The following is a 24740-nucleotide window of genomic DNA, read 5'->3' as shown; positions in this document are numbered from 1 at the left end:
GGCCCTCTTGACATGTCCTAAGGGTCATGACCTGCTTTGACTAAGACATGATGTTTTTATCCTTGCTTGACCAGTACCACTACTTTACCATGAGAGGGATAGTACAGATAAGCCTTTATTCACATGCTTCAGTTATTAAAATATAGTCCCTAAATATTTTCTTTATTCAATGATACTGTGTAGGTTAATCATATTCTTAGTAGTTCTCATCAGAAATTCATGATTTTATTCTTATTATATCCATTAATCTTTCTGTTGTTCTATTGGTCTTTCTGTTGCACTTTTATGTCTACTACTACTCATGAACTGCTTACCAGTATTTTATGAAACTTTCCCATAATTTTACTGGCATGATATCAATTTACAAGGTGGATCACCAGCCTCCCAAGGTCACAGGTCAGATTTGACCTTGTTAGAGAAATTCTCATAGACTGCCTTTACTTAATGTTGGTGCAGGGGTACTATTTTGTGAGCTTTGCTATTTTATATACATTTTTCCCTATGTCATATTTTTGAAATGTTAAACCTTGATATTGTGGTGGGAAGTATAAGCCAGGCATGTTACACAGTAGGAAGTACAGATCATCAGTTATGATCAATTAAACTTACAAGGTTGATTTGGAGGTTAAACTGATATCATTTTATTATTTCTTAAATAGCATAGGAATTCAAATACAGAAGCAGTCTAATTGCTTTTCCCCATAATCCATAGAGTTAACAGCTATTTAATACAGTACTGGAAATTACATATTGTTTTTTTATTGACTTAATTGAAAAATAATTGGTAAAAGCAAATTAGCAGTCATAAAATCTTTGGAATTGCTTTATATACCAAAGTAAATAATGTGCAATAACCAGTGATTTGAATGATGGTTGTTACTTATAGCCAAATTATCCATGATAAATATTAAAATAGGCAGATAAAAAGTCATTGATAGAAACATACTTAGTATCTCAAGGTTACCTATTAACCTTGTCTGTTATCCTCAGTATCTCAAGGTAACCTATTAACCTCATCATTGGTTGTTGTATTGTAGTGTTGGTCACTTGTCATTGGATGATATATCTTTGGAAGTGTTTTTAATGTTTTCTTATCTTGTCTAGAATACTGATGAGTTTGACTTTTGATACAGACACTGGCACACTGTTGAAAAAAGTTGTGGATCTCTAGATGAATTGTGGAGTTTTTTTTTTGTGTTGGGTTGTTTTTGTCATTAATGTATGTTTCAGTCATCCATCTTGTTTTGTTCTTTAAAGTAAAACACAAAATGTATATATATAGAAATTTTACATCTTGTAAGAAACATTATATTATTGCAAGGTTATATTTTTTACAAATAATGCGACTGGATGAGTATTGCCATAATAAGAACTCAAATTTTAAGAATTGCCACAAATATGTGTATGCAGTTTTCCTGTTAATCGCAATAATTATTATCACATTTTTATCTACCATGTTGAAATTACAATAAAAATTACAATCCATTATTTCTTAATTTACAGCATTTAGTTTTAATTCAAAAATATGTATCAAATCTTAATATAATACAGTACACATAACATTTCACACAAAAAAATTAACACACAAGTTTTGATTTTCTATTATTGAATACTTAATAAGAGGATTTTAACAGTTTACCTAACTCTTGGTAACCTTTCATATGTTACAAAAATATTACCTAACAGAGATTCAGTTTAGCAATATTAAAGAAAATCTGTGAATTTAATTACTGTATTATAAATGGAATTATAATAATAGCACTTTTTTAATATAACTATTAAAGACATTAGGTAACCAGAATTAACTGTAACTTAATAATACTTTTAAAGGGATAACATATGTTACAGACTTATACCATACTTGATAGTAAATTAAACCTACTTCTGGATATGGTATTCTATCAATTTTGCAGATGTATGTTTGGATAATTGTTTGAATAGCTAATTATATATACTCTCTATATATAGGCAGTATTCCTATGACACTAATCAAGTAGCTATTTTGTAAATTAATAATTATTGCAATTTGTACATGTTTAAGTCCAAGGCCTTTCCAAGTGCTTTTACTTGCATGTACCCCAAAAAAAAAGTTTTCAACCAAACACAACCTATTGTTGTTTAAAATTCATCAGATTCTGAAAGAACTGAAAAAAATGAAAATGATTTTAGGATGTGAACATCAGATGACCTTTTCTACATACTTTCAAGGTTGACCTTTTTGATATGGTAACAGCAGGGATTGCCAGGGACAATATGTCAACTGTCCAATTTTTGAATCCTGCATACTAAGTGTTTCATATCTTCATGAAAGGTTTATAGATCTATTAGAAAAGCAACAGGTCCATAACTTAAAAATAAATTCTGATGCTGAGCTGTTCTTTTCATGTAGTATTTTAACTAAGTAGTTGTCCCCATACACCCTTTCCCCTCCCCTCTATGTTTCTTCTATAAATATCATATAAAAGAAGAATAGATAAGGGAATAATTCAGATCAAACAGGTTGTTTATGTTCACCATGGGAGCTACTTCACAATCAATCTCTCTTTACAAATCAAAGACCTGCAGCTATCAATGTTTTCTTGAGAGATTTTTAAAACAATAAAGCTTTCAGACTTCCTGTCAGGCAAGCCTGTTGATGAACTAATTGACTCAGCGGTTACATAAGTGAAATAGTATAGCCTTGTCTTACTGTTCCCATACAAGAAAACAGTGTAAAACCATAAAACCAATTAAAATCAGCTGATTTGACTGGATACAGGTGAACTGTTTCCCCTCAACTTCATCAAGTGCTAGAGAGACAGGTCACAGGTGAACTGTTTTCTTTCACCCTTCATCAGAATTCTGTAAATCATATTTTGTAGAATTGCAGGAATGACCCCCCATGGATTCTGTGAGAATTTTCCCAGACACAATATAAACATTTAGCAATCCCATTCATAGATTAACCACACACTGTTTATCAGCTGGTTGTAATTGACAAAGTTGTAGTTTTTATCACTGTAAATTATGTAAAATGGAGTTTGAATTGTCAAAAACTGACTGTTGAAATACATTCATTACATTCATGAAATTGTTCACTTAATTTGTAAAAAAATATAAATGACATGATTTCAAAGTAGGAGTCATAAAAACAGTTTGAAATGACTTGAAACAAGAGTGATTAATGAACAAATGAATAGTAAAAACATGAATGAATAATTTTTAAGGAGTGTTTAATAAATTACAAACAGGTCTTTTCTTACCATTTCTCAACTAGATTTTGGACAAGGAAAGTTCAACTGTATTTTGTCATTTGTTCACCTAATTATTGATAATTTGTAATAAATGATATTCTTAGATACTGTGGAGTTTTTTTTTTAAATTTGGGCTTGATTTCTGCAAGTCTAAATGAATTTAGATGCTACTTTGGAGTTTTGGATTTCAGAATTAGAAAAAAAAAATCCATTGTTAAAGACATCAAATCAAATCAAATCATTGTATTGGTGTAAAATCCAAATATTGAATTGTTACCAAGACAAACATGACAATATTTTAATCTAAACAACATTCATTTTCTATAAGACTATATTTAGATGTTTTGGAGGAGCTGATACTTTTACAAATTTAAAAGTACAAGTACAATATTCATAATGCAATATTGTTATAACCACTTCTATAAGAAAACTATAAGATAGTCACACCAAGAAGTTCTACAAGAGAACAACAGATGTGCAATCATTTCTTTTCTAAAATAGCCAGCTAAAGTTGAGGCTGCAACATAGAATATTAAAAAAAAAATCTGTATCCTTAGAACTCTAGTTGACCTTTAGCCTTTCTTACCTCCAAAATGGTTATGTAATGAAGTTAACAAGTGGTTAATATGTCTGTTAATTGCTCACACATGGGGAAAAGCAATAGGATTTATCTATATGGGTCATTCTGACATCCAGTAGGTAAAATGCATCCCACCTGGAGTGAGGTTTAGACAGTCAAATTACATTATAATGAGCATGGGAAAATTCTCATTTACATTCATGTTTGCACTGTTGGGATCAAGTTGACATGCACCAAAATAAACTTCATGGATATGGAAACTAATTAATTTGGATTTATGTCAGTAATTACAGTTATAGATACATAATTGACCCATATTAACTTGTATTGTTTTGATAACCAGTGCAATGTCCACCTTTTCCCTTCCCATTATACATTACTATTTTGACATTATTTGTTTTACATTTGTGAAGTTCAGCTGGTTTGATTAAAAATGAAGTTATAAATTTTTGTTAATAAAAACATTTTACTTGAATTTCTTCTTTTTTTAATGTGTTTAAGATATAATGATTTTAATGTATTGTCATATTGAAGTTGGAGACAACCTCAAGTTATAGTTTGAATATATTTTCTTGGTTAGTTGGCAAATACACAATATTTCAAAATGTATAAACCTATGAATATTAACTTATCACATTAATAATGTGTTTCTTGTCTCTGCAGTTAGGTTCTGTTGATAATCAGTGGATACTAAAAAAAAATGTGAATTTACAGCTTGCACTAATTTTCTTTTTATGCATATTCACATTTTGCCTCTTTCATCCAAAAAGATGAGCCATCAAATAGTTGTTTTACTGGATCCTGGAGTAAAAACATTGTACTGATAATTTTGGTATATGCAACATTTTACTGGTTACTAAATGTCCAGTGGCAAATATTCATGCAAATTCAAATTGAATATATTTGCTGATAATATTTAATTTATTTTTCTTTTTTTTTCTCTTTTTAAGTTGGGGTCAACCTGTAAATTATTTTGGTTTTACAAAGTATTGTGTGTTGTAGCAGGTTTTACCCTCATTAGTGCCCTATTAGTCTTTTTTTTTTTACATTATAATAGCTGTAAGGGAAATAACTCTAAAGAAATATGATTCACATTACAGGACATTGAAAAGGCATCTGCAAAACTTCCAGTTGATGTAACTTCAAAAATAGAAACACAATGCATGGAATCAGAAAAACCAGAAGTAAAAAAACAAATAATTGAACAGGATGGATCCAACAGAAATTCTGCTGATGAAAGTGTTGACAATGGCAGACGGTCATATGAGGAAGAAGATACATTTGTTCTACATCAAAGACTGATGGAAATTGATGAAAAACAAGGAAGAAGGATACATCCTCGAAACAAACGAAAAATTATTAGGTGAATAATTTAAAAATAGCAACTGTAAAGTTTTGAATGCATTTTCATTTAATAATTTCTGTAATAATTAAAACGTATTTTCTCCTTTAAAGTTGTACAAACTATTTTAACTGGTTTATTGCTTTTACTTTTTTTAAATGTTTTGCAGTTCCATTATCGGCCACAATCATCATTGATGTATCTAGTTTAAAGTTTGTGTTTTTTGACCCGGCCAACAATCCAAGATGGTCTCCATGGCTAAAAATAGAACATAGGGGTAAAATGCAGTTTTTGGCTAATAACTCAAAAACCAAAGCATTTAGAGCAAATCTGACCTGGTGTAAAATTGTTTATCAGGTCAAGATCTATCTGCCCTGAAATTTTTAGATGAATCAGACAACCCATTGTTGGGTTGCTGCCCCTAAATTGGTAATTTTAAGGAAATTTTACTGCTTTTGGTTATTATCTTAAATATTATTATAGATGGAGATAAACTGTAAACAGCAATAATGTTCAGCAAAGTAAGATTTACAAATAAGTCATCATGACCAAAATGGTCAGTTGACCCCTTTAGGAGTTATTGCCCTTTATAGTCAATTTCTAACCATTTTTCGTAAATATCCATGATCTTTTACAAAAATCTTCTTCTCTAAAACTACCGGGCCAAATTAATCCAAACTTGGCCACAATCATCATTGATGTATCTAGTTTAAAGTTTGTGTTTTTTGACCCGGCCAACAATCCAAGATGGTCTCCATGGCTAAAAATGAACATAGGGGTAAAATGCAGTTTTTGGCTAATAACTCAAAAACCAAAGCATTTAGAGCAAATCTGACCTGGTGTAAAATTGTTTATCAGGTCAAGATCTATCTGTCCTGAAATTTTTAGATGAATCAGACAACCCATTGTTGGGTTACTGCCCCTAAATTGGTAATTTTAAGGAAATTTTACTGCTTTTGGTTATTATCTTGAATATTATTATAGCAGGAGATAAACTGTAAACAGCAATAATGTTCAGCAAAGTAAGATTTACAAATAAGTCATCATGACCAAAATGGTCAGTTGACCCCTTTAGGAGTTATTGCCCTTTATAGTCAATTTTTAACCATTTTTCGTAAATATCCATGTTCTTTTACAAAAATCTGCTCCTCTGAAACTACCGGGCCAAATTAATCCAAACTTGGCCACAATCATCATTGATGTATTTAGTTTAAAGTTTGTGTTTTTTGACACGGCCAACCATCCAAGATGGCCGCCATGGCTAAAAATAGAACATAGGGGTAAAATGCAGTTTTTGGCTTATAACTCAAAAACCAAAGCATTTAGAGAAAATCTGACCTGGTGTAAAATTGTTTATCAGGTCAAGATCTATCTGTCCTGAAATTTACAGATGAAACAGAAAACCCATTGTTGGGTTGCTGCCCCATAATTGGTAATTTTAAGGAAATTTTACTGTTTTTGGTTATTATCTTGAATATTATTATAGATGGAGATAAACTGTAGACAGCAATAATGTTCACCAAAGTAAGATTTACAAATAAGTCATCATGACCAAAATGGTCAGTTGACCCCTTTAGGAGTTATTGCCCTTTATAGTCAATTTCTAACCATTTTTCGTAAATATCCATGATCTTTTACAAAAATCTTCTTCTCTAAAACTACCGAGCCAAATAAATCCAAACTTGGCCACAATCATCATTGATGTATTTAGTTTAAAAATTGTGTTTTTTGACCCGGCCAACCAACCAAGATGGCTGCCACGGCTTAAAATAGAACATGGAGGTTAAATGCAGTTTTTGGTTATTACTCAAAAACCAAAGCATTTAGAGCAAATCTGACAATGGGTAAAATTGTTTATCTGGTCAAGATCTATCTGCCCTGAAATTTTAAGATGAATGGGACAACTCATTGTTAGAGTGCCGCCCCTAAATTGGTAATTTTGAGGAAATTTTGCTGTTTTGGGTTATTATCTTGAATATTATTATAGATAGAGATAAACTGTAAACAGCAATAATGTACAGCAATTTAAGACTCAAAAATAAGTCAGAGTGACCAAAATGTTCAATTAACCCCCTAAGAAGTTATTGTCCTTTATAATCAATTTTTAACAATTTTCATAAAAGGAGTAGGTCCAGTAAGAGCCCTTTTTGGCCCCAAAATATAGCAGTTTTACAAAATTGTTAAAATGTAAACTTTTAGTTATTTATTGGATAGTAGAATGGTTCTGCTACATAAATATTGGCTGTTTTTGACAATACAATGCACATATATTGAGTACTAGCACCATTAAGTCATGCTAAATTACTGAAATCTTCACAATTCCAGCATTTTAGTTAAATTTTAGACGGTTTCCGTGTAAAACGAAAGTGGCCGCATTCGTGTTCATCCAAAATATTGAAATGGAAGTTGTATTTGATGATAATACATAACATATATAAAGATTTAGGATGAACACGGATGCGGCCACTTTCATTTTTGACAAAAACTATCTGAAAAGTGACATTTTTTGGCATATTTGGTAGATTTTTCATATTTTAGTTAAATCGGATCGTTTTAAATGACTAAAAGAGTTAAAATCTTTCACATACAATAATTGAATCAAATGAAATAGACACTTAAGTGTTTAAAAAGTGGTCAAAATCTTTCGTTAGATGAAACTGAAATTTGAGGCCAAAATCGGTCCTGACAGGTGTCATATGGTATTTTGAACCCCCTAAAAATTGAACCCGGGGTCAAAATACCATGCGGTAAAATGACCCCGGGGTCATTATACCGCATGGTATTTTGACCCCGGGGTCATTTTTCACATATGGTATTTTGAACCCCCCTGCGGTATATTGAACCCCCCTGTTTTTAAGAAATAGTATTGCAGATAATTTAATTTACAATTTATTGGCTATTATATTTTTTTATTAGAGGTTATGAGTAGGGGGTTCAATATACCGCAGGGGGGTCAAAATACCATGGCTATATAAAATTTTGCAAAATATCTTTTCCAGTATGCCAAATACATATAAACTACTTATTGGAGTATTATAACTATGTGAAGGAGTTAGAATAGCTTGGATTTTTGAAATTCAAGGTCTATAGTAGGGGGTTCAATATACCGCAGGGGGGTCAAATTACCATGGCTAATTAAAATTTTCAAAATATCTTTTCCAGCATGTTGAATACATACAAATTACAATTTGGAGTGTTATTACTATGTTAAGGAGTTAGAATAGCTTGAATTTTTGAGATTCAAGGTCTATGGTAGGGGGTTCAATATACCGCAGGGGGGTCAAAATACCATGGCTAAGTAAAATTTTCAAAACATTTTTTCTAGCATTTTAAATACATACAAACTACTTATTGAAGTATTATAACTATGTTAAGGAGTTAGAATTGCAAGAATTTTTGAAATTCAAGGTCTATAGTAGGGGGTTCAATATACCGCAGGGGGGTCAAATTACCATGGCTAATTAAAATTTTCAAAATATCTTTTCCAGCATGTTGAATACATACAAATTACAATTTGGAGTGTTATTACTATGTTAAGGAGTTAGAATAGCTTGAATTTTTGAGATTCAAGGTCTATGGTAGGGGGTTCAAATTATATACCGCAGGGGGGTCAAAATACCATGGCTAAGTAAAATTTTCAAAATATCTTTTCCAGTATGTTAAATACATACAAACTACTTGTAGGAGTATTATAACTATGTTAAGGAGTTAGAATTGCAAGAATTTTTGAAATTTAAAGTCTATGGTAGGGGGTTCAATATACCGCAGGGGGGTCAAAATACCATGGCTAAGTAAAATTTTCAAAACATTTTTTCTAGCATTTTAAATACATACAAACTACTTATTGAAGTATTATAACTATGTTAAGGAGTTAGAATTGCAAGAATTTTTGAAATTCAAGGTCTATAGTAGGGGGTTCAATATACCGCAGGGGGGTCAAATTACCATGGCTAATTAAAATTTTCAAAATATCTTTTCCAGCATGTTGAATACATACAAATTACAATTTGGAGTGTTATTACTATGTTAAGGAGTTAGAATAGCTTGAATTTTTGAGATTCAAGGTCTATGGTAGGGGGTTCAAATTATATACCGCAGGGGGGTCAAAATACCATGGCTAAGTAAAATTTTCAAAATATCTTTTCCAGTATGTTAAATACATACAAACTACTTGTAGGAGTATTATAACTATGTTAAGGAGTTAGAATTGCAAGAATTTTTGAAATTTAAAGTCTATGGTAGGGGGTTCAATATACCGCAGGGGGGTCAAAATACCATGGCTAAGTAAAATTTTCAAAATATCTTTTCCAGTACAAACTACTTGCATGAATATTATAACTATGTTAAGGAGTTTGAATAGCTAGAATTTTTTGAAATTTAAGGTCTATAGTAGGGGGTTCAATATACCGCAGGGGGGTCAATATACCATGGAAATTATTTTTTTTCAAAACATTTTTTCCAGGATGTTAAATGCATACAAACTACTTATTGAAGTATTATTACTAAGTTAAGGAGTTAGAAGAGCTAGAATTTTTGAATATTAAGGTCTAGGGTAGGGGGTTCAATATACTGCAGGGGGGTCAAAATACCATGGAATTTATTTTTTTTCTTACATCTTTTCCAGAATTTTAAATACATACAAACTACTTATTGGAGTATTATTACTATGTTAAGGAGTAAGAATTGCAAGAATTTTTGAAATTGAAGGTCTATGGTAGGGGGTTCAATATACCGCAGGGGGGTCAAAATACCATGGCAAAGTAAAATTTTCAAAATATCTTTTCCAGTATGTTAAATACATACAAACTACTTGTAGGAGTATTATAACTATGTTAAGGAGTTTGAATAGCTAGAATTTTTGAATATTAAGGTCTATAGTAGGGGTTCAAATATACCACAGGGGGGTCAAAATACCATGGAAATTATTTTTTTTCAAAACATTTTTTCCAGGATGTTTAATGCATACAAACTACTTATTGAAGTATTATTACTAAGTTAAGGAGTTAGAATAGCTAGAATTTTTGAATATTAAGGTCTAGGGTAGGGGGTTCAATATACCGCAGGGGGGTCAAAATACCATGGAATTTTATTTTTTTTCTTACATCTTTTCCAGCATTTTAAATACATACAAATCACTTATTGGAGTATTATTACTATTTTAAGGAGTAAGAATTGCAAGAATTTTTGAAATTGAAGGTCTATGGTAGGGGGTTCAATATACCGCAGGGGGGTCAAAATACCATGGCAAAGTAAAATTTTCAAAATATCTTTTCCAGTATGTTAAATACATACAAACTACTTGTAGGAGTATTATAACTATGTTAAGGAGTTTGAATAGCTAGAATTTTTGAATATTAAGGTCTATAGTAGGGGTTCAAATATACCATGCTGGAAAAGATATTAGGAAAAAAAATAATTTCCATGGTATTTTGACCCCCCTGTGGTATATTGAACCCCCTACCATAGACCTTAAATTTCAAAAATTCTAGCTATTCTAACTCCTTAACATAGTAATAATACTTCAATAAGTAGTATGTATGCATTTAACATCCTGGAAAAAATATTTTGAAGAAAAAAATATTTTCATGGTATTTTGACCCCCCTGCAGTATATTGAACCCCCTTCTATAGACCTTGATTTTCAAAAATTCAAGCTATTCTAACTCCTTAACATAGTAAAAATACCATGGAAATTATTTTTTTTCAAAACATTTTTTCCAGGATGTTTAATGCATACAAACTACTTATTGAAGTATTATTACTAAGTTAAGGAGTTAGAATAGCTAGAATTTTTGAATATTAAGGTCTAGGGTAGGGGGTTCAATATACCGCAGGGGGGTCAAAATACCATGGAATTTTATTTTTTTTCTTACATCTTTTCCAGCATTTTAAATACATACAAATCACTTATTGGAGTATTATTACTATTTTAAGGAGTAAGAATTGCAAGAATTTTTTAAATTGAAGGTCTATGGTAGGGGGTTCAATATACCGCAGGGGGGTCAAAATACCATGGCAAAGTAAAATTTTCAAAATATCTTTTCCAGTATGTTAAATACATACAAACTACTTGTAGGAGTATTATAAGATAAGATAAGATAAGATAAATTTTATTTTCCAAATTAGGTCCCCAGGGGGGCATATACACATAACATATATGATTGATACAACATACAGTATTTTACATAACATTGTAAAATAAACTATTGAAATAGTCATACAGGTATTATTTGTTAAATAAAAAAGTATTTGAGAGTTGCTACTCCAGAGATGTGGCAAACCCCACTTTTTTTTTTTCTCACTTGATTTTATAATATTTTGCTGAAAATGTATAAATATAAAATATAAAAAAAAAAAAAAAAAAAAAAAAAAAATGATTGTTTAGCTGCAACAGATACCAAGGGACGATGCTCTAGGATTGTGATCTTAAAAGCTCTAACAATCCTCCTCGTATCTGATGCAGAAAAACAAACACAAATGAAAAAAGTTATTCACAGCAAATAACATATACTGCAGTAAATAGGTATTGAGAATAGTGTAGGTTTCCCTACTGCAACAGACACCAAGGGGCGGTACTCAAGGAGCTGTGGTATTTACACAGTCCTCCTCGTGTCTGAAGCAGACAAGAAGGCCACATAATTAACAATTTTTCGAAATAAATTTACATGCAGCAGTGAGAATAGACTTATCTTCTGTGTTCATAAGCCATATCAGTTTATCTCTTGCGTTAAGAGTTAAAAAGTTGGGGCAACTTTTAGTTATCTCTTGAAATAGATGATTGCGGTCATCATTAAATTTAACACATTGGAATAAAAAATGATATTCATCCTCCACATCTCCGGAGTTACAACGAGTACAAGTTCTGTCATTTAGGAGAGTACCCTGATACCTTCCAGACTCAATTCTTAAGTGGTGTGATGAAATTCTGAGCTTTGTTAAGCTTCGTCTCTGTTCAAAATTCCCAATAATGGAAAGATATTTTTCTCTTCCAAAAACTGATTTAAATGTAACATAAGTTCTAAGTTTACCATCTGAATGCTTTACCAATTCAGTGTTCCACAAGTCTATAAAATATGATTTTAATATTTTTTTCATATTAGCTTTGAAGCTATTAATTTTTGGTAATGGTGAAGATAGATGATTGATGTCTGGGATCATTTCAAGAATTGACTTCATAGAGCCATACCAAGATGGTTTTTTTGAGTGAGAAAGATTCTGTGATGTTACATAAGCATCTTTAAGAAGAGAAAATTGGGAATCAAGATTTTCCAAGCGATACCAGTAATTTAACATGGATTTAATCACATCATAATATAGTGGGAATCGTCCTAGCTCGGATAAAATTCCAAAATTCATGGATTTTTTATGAACACCTAAAACCAGTTTACAAAATTTTATTATAACTATGTTTAGGAGTTTGAATAGCTAGAATTTTTGAAATTTAAGGTCTATAGTAGGGGTTCAAATATACCACAGGGGGGTCAAAATACCATGGAAATTAATTTTTTTCAAAACATTTTGGATGCTGGAAAAGATATTAGGAAAAAAAATAATTTCCATGGTATTTTGACCCCCCTGTGGTATATTGAACCCCCTACCATAGACCTTAAATTTCAAAAATTCTAGCTATTCTAACTCCTTAACATAGTAATAATACTTCAATAAGTAGTATGTATGCATTTAACATGCTGGAAGATATTTTATAGAAAAAATATTTTTGTGGTATTTTGACCTCACCCCTCTCCCTTACCATGGTATATTGAACCCCCTACCATAGACCTTAAATTTCAAAAATTCTTGCTATTCTAACACCTTAATATAGTAATAATACTTCAATAAGTAGTTTGTATGCATTTAACATCCTGGAAAAAATATTTTGAAAAAAATTAATTTCCATGGTATTTTGACCCCCCTGCGGTATATTGAACCCCCTACTATAGACCTTAAATTAAAAAAATTCTAGCTTTTCTAACTCCTTAACATAGTAATAATACTCCAACAAGTAGTTTATATGTATTTAAAATGCTGGAAAAGATATTAGGAAAAAAAATAATTTCCATGGTATTTTGACCCCCCTGCGGTATATTGAACCCCCTACCATATGCCTTAAATTTCAAAAATTCTTGCTATTCTGACTCCTTAACATAGTAATAGTACTCCAATAAGTAGTTTATATGTATTTAAAATGCTGGAAAAGATATTAGGAAAAAAAATAATTTCCATGGTATTTTGACCCCCCTGCGGTATATTGAACCCCCTACCATAGACCTTAAATTTCAAAAATTCTAGCTATTCTAACTCCTTAACATAGTAATAATACTTCAATAAGTAGTATGTATGCATTTAACATCCTGGAAAAAATATTTTGAAGAAAAAAATATTTTCATGGTATTTTGACCCCCCTGCAGTATATTGAACCCCCTTCTATAGACCTTGATTTTCAAAAATTCAAGCTATTCTAACTCCTTAACATAGTAAAAATACTTCAATAAGTAGTTTGTATGCATTTAACATGCTGGAAGATATTTTATAGAAAAAATATTTTTGTGGTATTTTGACCTCACCCCTCTCCCTTACCATGGTATATTGAACCCCCTACTATAGACCTTGAATTTCAAAAACCCAAGCTATTCTAACTCCTTATTATAGTTTTAATACCCCAATAAGTAGTTTGTATGTATTTAACATGCTGGAAAAGATATTTTGAAAATTTTACCTAGCCATGTTATTGTACCATGGTATATTGAACCCCCTACTATACATCTAAAGACCTTTCATGTTAAAATATCTTGCTACTGTAACTCCTTTAGATATTTATTATACTCCAATAAGTAGTATGTATTTATTTTATTAGCTTGAAAAGATGTTTTGAAAACTTTACTTTTTAGATTAACTGAGCCATGGTAATTTGACCCCCTCCCCCTTTTTTACCATGGAGAATTAAAATTTAAAAGTCTACCATTATATATAAATATTTTTAATTTCAAAGAATTAAAGTGTCCAAGCTACATTGTTTGGTTTTAATGCTTTAAGAAGTTTTTTGAATGAAATTTTGTTGGTTAAGACTTCAGAGCGATTATACCAAGCAAATATTTTTCTTTTAACCAATCATTGAAAATTGACCTCCCCTTTTTGTATTAATGATTTTTAATATTTGATTAGCTTTTATATAATGTTAAATGTTTTATTAATCATCTAGAATGAAAAAAAACAGGGGGGTTCAATTTACCATGGGGGTTCAATTTTCCATACAGGGGGGGTTCAATTTACCATGGGGGGGTTCAATTTACCATAGCGGTATTTTGACCCCGGGGTCATTTTACCATGGGGTTCAAAATACCATATGACACCGGACCTACTCCTTTGTAAATTTTTACTAACATTTTCCACTGTAACTACACAGACAAGTTCATTATAGATAGAGATAATTGTAAGCTGCAAGAATTTTCAGTAAAGTAAGATGTACAAACACATCACAATCACCTAAACACAATTTTGTCATGAACTGTCTGCTTCTTTGTTTAATTCACATATACCAAGGTGAGCGACACAGGCTCTTTAGAGCCTCTAGTTAAGGGATTCAATACTTTTCTTGAGAGACCATTATTTGTGCATTTCGTGGGTACAAACTACAAAATTTAAATGTTTAAACTATAAAAATTGTCCTAGTCATGTATGGAAAGTTTTATGTCATTGTCAACATTTGTATCTTGCATTTCTGGAGGGAAAATGAGCACAACTGTAATCAAATCAAATTGTTTACCTTTAAGTTTCTGACAAAATTATCCAACTTACGGACTCATAATTCCATGGACCAGTTTATCAATTGGTTAACAGAATCTTGCCATAATGACTTTCTTTGTATGCAACTTCATACTTCTGGGCTCTACATTGTTGATATTTCAACTCCCCTTTCTAACAACATTTTATGTCTGACAGGTAGGTACCTTATTATTCACACATACAGTATATGTACACACACACACACTCACACATATGCATGTATTTATTGCCAAATTATCCAGGGTTGCCATTATACTTTGTGTGCATTTTTCCTATTTATAAACTTAACCTGATAAAAAAAAGTCCTCATTTATTTGTGTTTATCATAGTAACTTTCATACCAATGTTCTTTTCAGGGCTTTAGAGGTATACCAAAGCCATGGTGTAGAAATGAGTAAAATTTTAGAAAGTCAGAAATCAGAGACAGGAGAAGAATCACTGAGAGGACAGCTACGTTATGACAACACATGTATATTCTGGATACAAGCAGATAAACAAGGTACATTGTCAAAACACACTGTTATTTTGACATGCAGTTACAAAATTACTTAGTTTTTAACCCCTCCACATGTTGTACCTGTACCATTTAAAGCTATCTGGACATTTTCCTGTCCTTCTTTTTTTGTCTTATTGAATTTTTATGTCCCATTTTAATATGGGCATTATGTTTTCTGGTCTGTGTCCTTTCATCCGTTGGTTCTGTCTGTCCCACTTCAGGTTAAAGTTTTGGGTCGAGGTAGTATTTGATGAAGTTGAAGTCCAATCAACTTGAAACTTAGTACACATGTTCCCTATCTTTCTAATTTTAATGCCAAATTATAGATTTTACCCCATTTTTAAGGTCCACTGAACATAGGAAATGATAGTGCAGATGGGCATCCGTGTACTCTGGACACATTTTTGTTTTTCAGAGGAGTCAGAGGATGGTTTTGACTTGTACTTTCAAATATTTTTAGAATTCCTCTTATTCTTTTCTACATTCAGACCCGATACAATTCATAAATAAATGGCAATATATAATCATGGGAAGCTAGTTTCTCCTTTATCAGAAATTCTCATTCATATTTGTTGTCTCATTGTAACTTGCTTGCCTGTGTGAGGAGTTGTGAGTTTGACTGTAAAATAGGTATTTGATGTGTCTCCAATAAGCACTAGGCATTTAGGATAAGGGCAAAACAACATGTTTGTCAGATTGTATTTGCTTTTGTGTTGATTGTCTTTCTGCAAGGCTACATTGTGTGCTAACACATAAAAAGACAACTCAGAATGTAGAAATCATGCATCATATTCATATTCATATTGCATTAAAAATAAAAAAAATGAGAGCAGAAAGGGGGAATGTGTCTAAGAGACAACAACCATACCAAGAGCAGAAAACAGCAATATGTATCCATCATGAATATATTGTAATATTTGCTGCTAGACATTTAACATTTTTTAATCAATTGATCCATACAACCAATGAGATTCTCTGCTTTATTTCAGTTTTAGATTCACGAACAGACAAAAGATTAGGGGAGATGATGGATAGAGGACTTTTAACAGAATTACAGGACTTTCACAAACATTATAACTCATCTAGAATTAAAGATAATAAGTATGTGGTACTTATTTTCTTATTTTGTAGAAGAGCTTTTGCACAACCTAGACAATGGTCTTTAAAAAATGATATTCACACACTTAGTTAGCCTGTCAACACTCAGGTTGTGAGTACATACCTGCACAAGGCAGGTGTATTCAACTACAATCTTCATTTTATTAGATTTTAAAGACAATTCAGATAATGATGCAAACTTTGTAATAGTTGATAACCTCAAACTTTATATCTTGATATTTAAAGAAAATCTCAAACTGAAATCTGAATTTTGTTATTTACAGTGAAGTAGACTATACGCATGGAATCTTCCAAAGTATTGGGTTCAAGGAATTTCATGATTATTTGCTTTTACCAGAGGATGAAAAAGATACAGAAAAAGGAAAACAACTTTTACAAAAAGGTATGCCTTTTAAATAATCAAAGGAATCTGGTGGTTAAATGTACAAAGTAAAATCTAATCTTTCTGTTAAGTTTGGTTTTAGGTTTTACTTTCTCATGTTGCTGCAACATTGATCCTCCTGGAATTTATTTGTTTTAAGTCAAATCGTTTATTCATTGCTCTTTCTTGTGACCAACTTCTTTTTGAGCACTAAATAAAATTCAGAAAGGAAATGGGGAATGTTTCAAAGAGACAAAAACCTGACCAAAGAGTAGAAAACAGCTGAAGGCCACCAAGGGATCTTCAACACAATGAGAAAATCCTGTACCCAGAGGCAGTTATATCACTGAGTCACATTGAAATAATTTTTTAGTACAGTATAAAATAATTACACTTTGTATAATTCAATTAGCCATATTCCATTTTTTGTGACTCTATATTAATATTCTATGATGAAGATTAACAATTTTTTTTTTACTTATGAGTGTGTTCAAGACAGTTCCGTATTTTTTAGGTATTGAAGAGATGAAATTAGTGACAAGAAGATATGCTAGAACTCAAGTTAGATGGGTGAAAAACAGATTCTTAAGATGTATGTTTAAATGTTATGTACATTATTTTACATAATTGTTAACCTGCCTCACCCAAGGTCTAGTAAGAGCTATTCTCATCATTTTGATTCCTTCTTTCTTTCTTCTTTTATTTTAACAGATATATTTTGCTGACGACACTACATGGTCATTGGAACCTAACTTGACCAAAATCATCAAAGGACTCTTTGGTTTTTTTTTTTAGAATTGGTCCATTAATCCCACCTTCCAAGCAACTGAGCCACATAGGCTATTAAATCAACATAATGGTAAAATGCATGTATTGTCTTTTATTTTCAAATCATTGTACATAATGAAAATCTGGCTTGTGCAAAATTGTCAAGAACTGTCATTGTTAAGATCTGCCGACAGTTCATTTCAACTAAAACTGTTTGATTAAAATAATAGAGTAACTGTTCATGAATATTGCATTCAGTTTTTAGGCTGATTTGATAGAAACATGGTTGATTTGAATGTTGATAATTGGTTCTACGCAAACTTGAATTATATTATGAAACATCTTTAAATTTATGATGCAATATTTTGAAGACAGAGGAACCAGTCTCCCCCCAGTATATGGATTAGATTCTACTGATGTACCACAATGGGAAGACCATGTCAACAAACCAGCTATTAATATACTCAATTCTGTACTCAAGGTTTGTATCTTATCACAATGGGACGACCATGTCAACAAACCAGCTATTAATATACTCAATTCTGTACTCAAGGTTTGTATCTTATCACAATGGGAAGATCAAGTCAACAAACCAGCTATTGATATACTCAATTCTGTACTCAAGGTTTGTATCTTATCACAATGGGAAGATCAAGTCAACAAACCAGCTATTAATATACTCAATTCAGTGCTCAAGGTTTGTTTCTTATTACAATGGGAAGATCAAGTCAACAAACCAGTTATTAATATACTCAATTCTGTACTCAAGGTTTGTATCTTATCACAATGGGACGACCATGTCAACAAACCAGCTATTAATATACTCAATTCTGTACTCGAGGTTTGTATCTTATCACAATGGGACGACCATGTCAACAAACCAGCTATTAATATACTGTAAATTCAGAAATTACTGCATGCATTTATTATTGCGATTTTGTCATTTTACACTTGACTGCGATTTTAATTTTTACGATTTTGAGAAAAATCATGCTTAATTCAGTTAAAATATTACAAAATGCGAGTTTTAATTATTGCGTTTACAACTCAGTCGCATTATTCGCAATAATAAAAACATCGCAATAATTTCTGAATTTACAGTACTCAATTCTGTACTCAAGGTTTTTATCTTATCACAATGGGACGACCATGTCAACAAACCAGCTATTAATATACTCAATTCTGTACTCAAGGTTTATATCTTATTACAATGGGAAGATCAAGTCAACAAACCAGCTATTAATATACTCAATTCTGTACTCAAGGTTTGTATCTTATCACAATGGGAAGATCAAGTCAACAAACCAGCTATTAATATACTCAATTCTGTACTCAAGGTTTGTATCTTATTACAATGGGAAGATCAAGTCAACAAACCAGTTATTAATATACTCAAAGTTTGTATCTTATCACAATGGGACGACCATGTCAACAAACCAGCTATTAATATACTCAATTCTGTACTCGAGGTTTGTATCTTATCAAAATGGGACGACCATGTCAACAAACCAGCTATTAATATACTGTAAATTCAGAAATTACTGCGTGCATTTATTATTGCAATTTTGTCATTTTACACTTGAATGCGATTTTAATTTTTACGATTTTGAGAAAAATCATGCTTAATTCAGTTAAAATATTACAAAATGAGAGTTTTAATTATTGCGTTTACAACTCAGTCGCATTATTCGCAAGAATAAAAACATCACAATAATTTCTGAATTTACAGTACTCAATTCTGTACTCAAGGTTTGTATCTTATCACAATGGGACGACCATGTCAACAAACCAGCTATTAATATACTCAATTCTGTACTCAAGGTTTGTATCTTATCACAATGGGACGACCATGTCAACAAACCAGCTATTAATATACTCAATTCTGTACTCAAGGTTTGTATCTTATCACAATGGGACGACCATGTCAACAAACCAGCTATTAATATACTCAATTCTATGCTCAAGGTTTGTATCTTATCACAATGGGAAGACCATGTCAACAAACCAGCAATTGATATACTCAATTCTGTTTGTATCTTATACTATACATTCAACCTACAACCTACCTAAAATAAAAGAATTGAGAATGATTTTAGTGTAACAATGGCAGCATTTTTGCATGAAGTAATGTTACTTGTTGATATGATTCTCTAGAAGGTTAATTCAAAGATTTATAATTTTACAGTCTTTGTATCTTTGGCAAGCATTGGAATTCAGGGGTAAATGCAAAGACTGGTAGACTTTGAGTCAAAAAATGATTCAAAATTGTGAGGCACATGTTCCAACTGTCTTTTTCATTCTGATTTAGCATGTAAAAAAATGTCCTTTAGGACAAATTTATGTTGCAATTTCACAATATTTTATCCTAAATATCTTTTCTTAAGTTTGATGGCTGACTTTCATTCATTCATCAATCCATATTGACTTGACAGAAGTTTTCCTTAGCATGTCTGCTTTCAAAATATAGCAGTCTCCCCAGTTTGTCTGAATGATTTTAATTTATATATAGTTCCCTTGAAATGGTATTAAGAATTATTTTTTTTTTTTATTTATATTTCTGCTTAATTTTCAACTCTTGATCATTGAAATGAAACAAAATATCTCAAAACTATTACACAGCTTAGCACAGCCCTAAGGGACATCAGGGGCGGATCCAGGATTTTCAGTTAGGGGGGGGCGCAAAGTGTTATTTTCGCTGAGCGGAGCGAGGCGAAATTTTTTTGGAGTTTTTTTTAGGTAAAATTATTAAAATATTCTTCCAAAGGGGTGAAATGTAGATATCTCGAACTATTGTGCTGTAAAATGATCAAGAAATTAAAGTTTCAAGCTGAAACCGCCTTAATCCACACCTGACAACAATTTACAGATAGACGGAAGCAAAGTGAGACGAGACAGTTCACAATTGACCTGACCAATATATTTTGCAAACGAAAATTTCTTATTCCTACCAGCGATTTTTTTAATTTTTAAATTGTCCTTTCATAATATCTGGTTTTTTTTACTCTTTTGAATTTCGGAGGTTGTGCCAGACTTTACTGTGTTCGCCACATAACAACTAAAATCAGAATGAGATGCATTTACGCAGGTATCTTTATTTTCTTGGGAGGCCAAGCATGTAATACGGTACAGAATTCGGCTAAATATTTAGGTTTGCAAGTTAGAAACAAATATAGACAAAGAGATACAAATTAATAAACTAACCTTTCGCTAGAAACAGTATTTCTATCTTTCATTATGGATATTATGAAAGAATCTCACCTGCCGACTGTTTTCTTGGTCGTGTCAAATGAAATTGTGAAAGTGAGTATAAAGAGATGTTTTGGAACTACGATTATGATCGATTATCAAAGAACTTGATTATAAAAACCGGAAATACAATGTAACATTTGTATTTACTTTAACTGATAAAACCTATTATATTTGTCATCGAATGCAGCTACGCGTGTGACACCTTCCTTGGAAATAATTTATAGAACTTTTAATAATAAAGCGTAGGTCAGTTGATTACAGTTGATTAGTAATCATGTTGATTCTGTTAAACTGACTGTTTTATATACTTTGGATGTTAAAAAAGATGGAATGGTCTCTTCTGATACTTAAATATGTTGAAGTCAACCCATGCTTTGCAAATTTTAGGGGGGCGCACGCCCGCCACGCCCCTGCCTAAATCCGCCCCTGGACATAAAAAAAAAAATAAACGCTATCCTGTTACATGCCAGAAGTAAACATGTATTTTATTTCAGTGAAATGAAAAATGATAGTTTTCATGCATCATGAGGGTTAACCTAAATTTATATTTATTTATAAAGGTTTTATAGCTATGAAACAGTGTTTGTGGTTTAGATCGATATGTTTAAAGTTTCAAAGAGCTTTATTAAGAGTCATAAGTGGGTTAAGAGATACAGTTTCTTATTACAGGGTTCAAAGTTTTAAAATCCTGAGAATATCCCTTATTAACGGAAATTTTAAATGCTACTAAACATATAAAGAATCAAATAAGTTGAATAAGTTTGAGAATGGCCATTGTCAACATTTGTAAATTTTGGTGATTTCTACTTATAGGGAGAGAAGCCTGACTATGACCCTATTCTCATAGAACAGACCTACAATGTTCCTGTTTACAATATGTGTGATGTCTGTGATATGGTGTTTACTATGCAGCAGGAATGGGAAGGTATATACTTACAAATAAAATTGAGAATGGAAATGGGGAATGTGTCAAAGAGACAACAACCCGACCAAAGAGCAGAAAATATATACAAATGTCATTTGTCATTAGTTATAATCTAAGAATCCTTGTATGAATTTGCCAAACAACTTGATACTGAATTACTTTAATAATAACTAATTGTATAGTAAATAAAATGAGGCAAAAAATTGATATTGATTTCAATATTTACAATAAAGTTTACTAAATTTTTATTCAATTGATAGATACCCAACATTGTTGTTGCATCATGTTGTCTTGGTGGGCTATATAATCATTTGTTCATATTTGTATTTTTCTTTATGAGTTATTACCCTTAAATTACTATTTTGTTAATGTTTTTTTTTTTGTGTTTTGGGCAAACACTATGGAAGGGATGGTGAAACTGTAAAAATTTAAAAAGACCAGACTGATACAACAAAAAAATAGATCTATAAATACAAAATTGTCTGTTCACTTGTAGGAGTAACTGCCCTTGTATGATGATTTTTACCCATTTTTGTGGTTTTTGCTAAAACTATAGCAGATAGAAAGACACTAACAAGAAAAAAAATTGTTCAGCATTTCAAAAAGCAACAAAAATCTATTTTAGTCATGAATTATATTACTTTCTACAATTGTTGAGAGAGGCCATGGTTGATGATGTTACTTTGATGTACTTAGATCTAAGAGAGTGACTGATGCTCGCTAAAACCTTTAGTTTATAATCAATTAATTAATATCAATGGAACATTTACAAAATCTTCAGTACCTAATCACATTCTGCACCTATAATTTTTCTTTGTAATCAATGTTTTGGTATGTCCATAGCAGAACATGGACTTTCATTGTTATCTATATATACAAAAAGTACAAGTAGGCATGAAGTATGATCATCTCTGTCCTAGTTTGACTTAATTGTGATATAAAAAAACCATCTCTTTTTATATTTCTAGCTCATTTGAAGGGAAAAAAACATAATGGAATGCTTAGAGCCAAAAGGAAAAGGTTTGTATTTCTTTTGAAATTTCTTCAATTTGTTTTTCTTCTTATTTTGATCTCCCCACTAATTCCAGATGACATGCTGAAAATTAGTCCAAATAATTATGATGTTTGGCAAGGCTAATTTTTTTTCTTTTTCTGGGACGCCTACCTTCGTAGGAAGGCGTCCCAGAAAAGAAAAAAAAATAGCCTTGCCAGACGTCATAATTATTTGGACTAGCTGAAAATATACTGCATTTTTAGTAGTCTTCATTTGTATCTAACAGTAAGGTCTGCCACAACATGTGGTACTCCTAAAAAAATATATGTTGATTCATGAAGAAATAAATGAAAAGTAATGGTACAAATGGAGGACATCAGTACAAAATATTTGCCAAGTTTACTGTGAATAAACAGTTTTTGTGTGCATTAATTTAAATGTTTTACTTTTGAAAAACTTTCTCAAGTTGCAATATTTGCAATAATAAATAGATCTCATAAATTTCTGAATTTACAGTTATTTAGACTGACAAAGTAAAAGTTGAAGTTGTTTCAGAAAAATTATAGAAATGTGGACTCAATGTGTTTATTTATTTTTTGCCATTTTCTTTCTATGAGCAATAATTGCTTTATCTAAAGAAAAATTTTGTATTGTTTCTCCGAAGATTTCATAATTTGACGATTTTCTTCAGAACTAATGTTCTTAAATTTTCTTTTGAGTGTGTGATAATTTTCAAATATGTATATCAGTGCCTTGTACTTGTATGATATTTGTCTTTATTTATTCATTAAAATATGAAATGTTTATATCCAATTTGTCATCTCTAATAAGACTTTATTTACAAAATATAACACATGAGTAAAAAAAAAAACACTTTCAGGTTAAAAAAAAAAAAAAGGCAACTATAAAAAGTGGGACACAAAAAAAAGAAAAAATATATCATACCTTTTAATAAAAAAGTATTCAATGGTAGAATTTGACATCAAAATAACAAATATCAACTAATTGCAATACAAACAAAACATAACTTAATTTTATTGTTTACAGAAGCTCCCATTTCGCCTTTAGTTAATTCTTGTGTACCTGAAAATTTTTACTAAGGCAAACTGGGATTAATTTTATATATAAATTTTGACAGCTAAGGCGAAATGAGAATAAGCCCTTAAAAGATGGTATCTTATGATCTTGTTTTTAAGTGTGTCATGCAGGAATTTTTATTATCTAAAAGTTAATGAATGTTATATCTTACTAAACCTATGAACATATTTAACTGAAATATTTCTTTGCAGAGCGGAACTTGAGGAGTATAAAAGACAAGTTGAAAAGAAAGAAAAACTTGAAAAAGATGCAGCACTACAAAAAGAATTAACTGTGACTAGTGCAATATTAGACTGTTATGCAAACAAAGCATCTTCTAGCAACACTGATGAGAATATTGTAAAACAGGATACCAGTAGTACATCAGATAAACATAATGTTGTATGTGACCGGAACGATGAATCAGAATGTAAAATGACTGATAAAGATGAAATGTCTGTTATGTCTACTGCTGAAGAAAGTTGATGTCAATTTATCTTAAATATAAATTTTAAATATTTGTTTAAATGTTTTATTTTCTGTATAGGTTGCTTGTAAATCAGTCTCTGTTTTGTCCATGGTTTTGATTATTTTATTACATGTATCTTGCATCATCACAAATATACTGCCAAAGTGAACAAAGACCCTGCTGGATTATAGGTTTCTAAAGTCAACATTAATACTTGAATAAAAAAAGAAGATGTGATATGATTGCCATGAGACTCTCTACAAGGGATCAAATGTCACAGAAATTAACAGCCATAGGTAAAAATATGGCCTTCAACAATGAGCAGAGCCCATACTGGATAGTCAA

At 31.2% G+C, this 24740-nt stretch overlaps 1 protein-coding gene across 6 annotated transcripts in view; it reads left to right on the top strand.

The window, feature by feature from the left end:
• The window catches only part of LOC134689949 (tRNA dimethylallyltransferase-like), a 77026-nt gene extending 52579 nt beyond the window's left edge, over positions 1-24447 (top strand). For all 6 annotated transcript variants that reach the window (XM_063549933.1, XM_063549926.1, XM_063549941.1 and 3 more), the window contains 9 exons: positions 4914-5176; positions 15294-15436; positions 16423-16534; positions 16816-16934; positions 17428-17505; positions 18053-18162; positions 21744-21855; positions 22824-22875; positions 24139-24447. In XM_063549933.1, coding sequence (XP_063406003.1) covers positions 4914-5176; positions 15294-15436; positions 16423-16534; positions 16816-16934; positions 17428-17505; positions 18053-18162; positions 21744-21855; positions 22824-22875; positions 24139-24412 — 1263 coding nt within the window. In that variant the 3' untranslated portion in view covers positions 24413-24447. The remainder of the gene's footprint in view (positions 1-4913; positions 5177-15293; positions 15437-16422; positions 16535-16815; positions 16935-17427; positions 17506-18052; positions 18163-21743; positions 21856-22823; positions 22876-24138) is intronic.
• The last annotated feature ends 293 nt before the right edge of the window (positions 24448-24740 follow it).

This window comes from Mytilus trossulus, chromosome 1 (genome assembly GCF_036588685.1).
Source record: "Mytilus trossulus isolate FHL-02 chromosome 1, PNRI_Mtr1.1.1.hap1, whole genome shotgun sequence".
Taxonomy (NCBI): domain Eukaryota; kingdom Metazoa; phylum Mollusca; class Bivalvia; order Mytilida; family Mytilidae; genus Mytilus; species Mytilus trossulus.
This window is presented reverse-complemented; position numbering and strand designations above follow the sequence as displayed.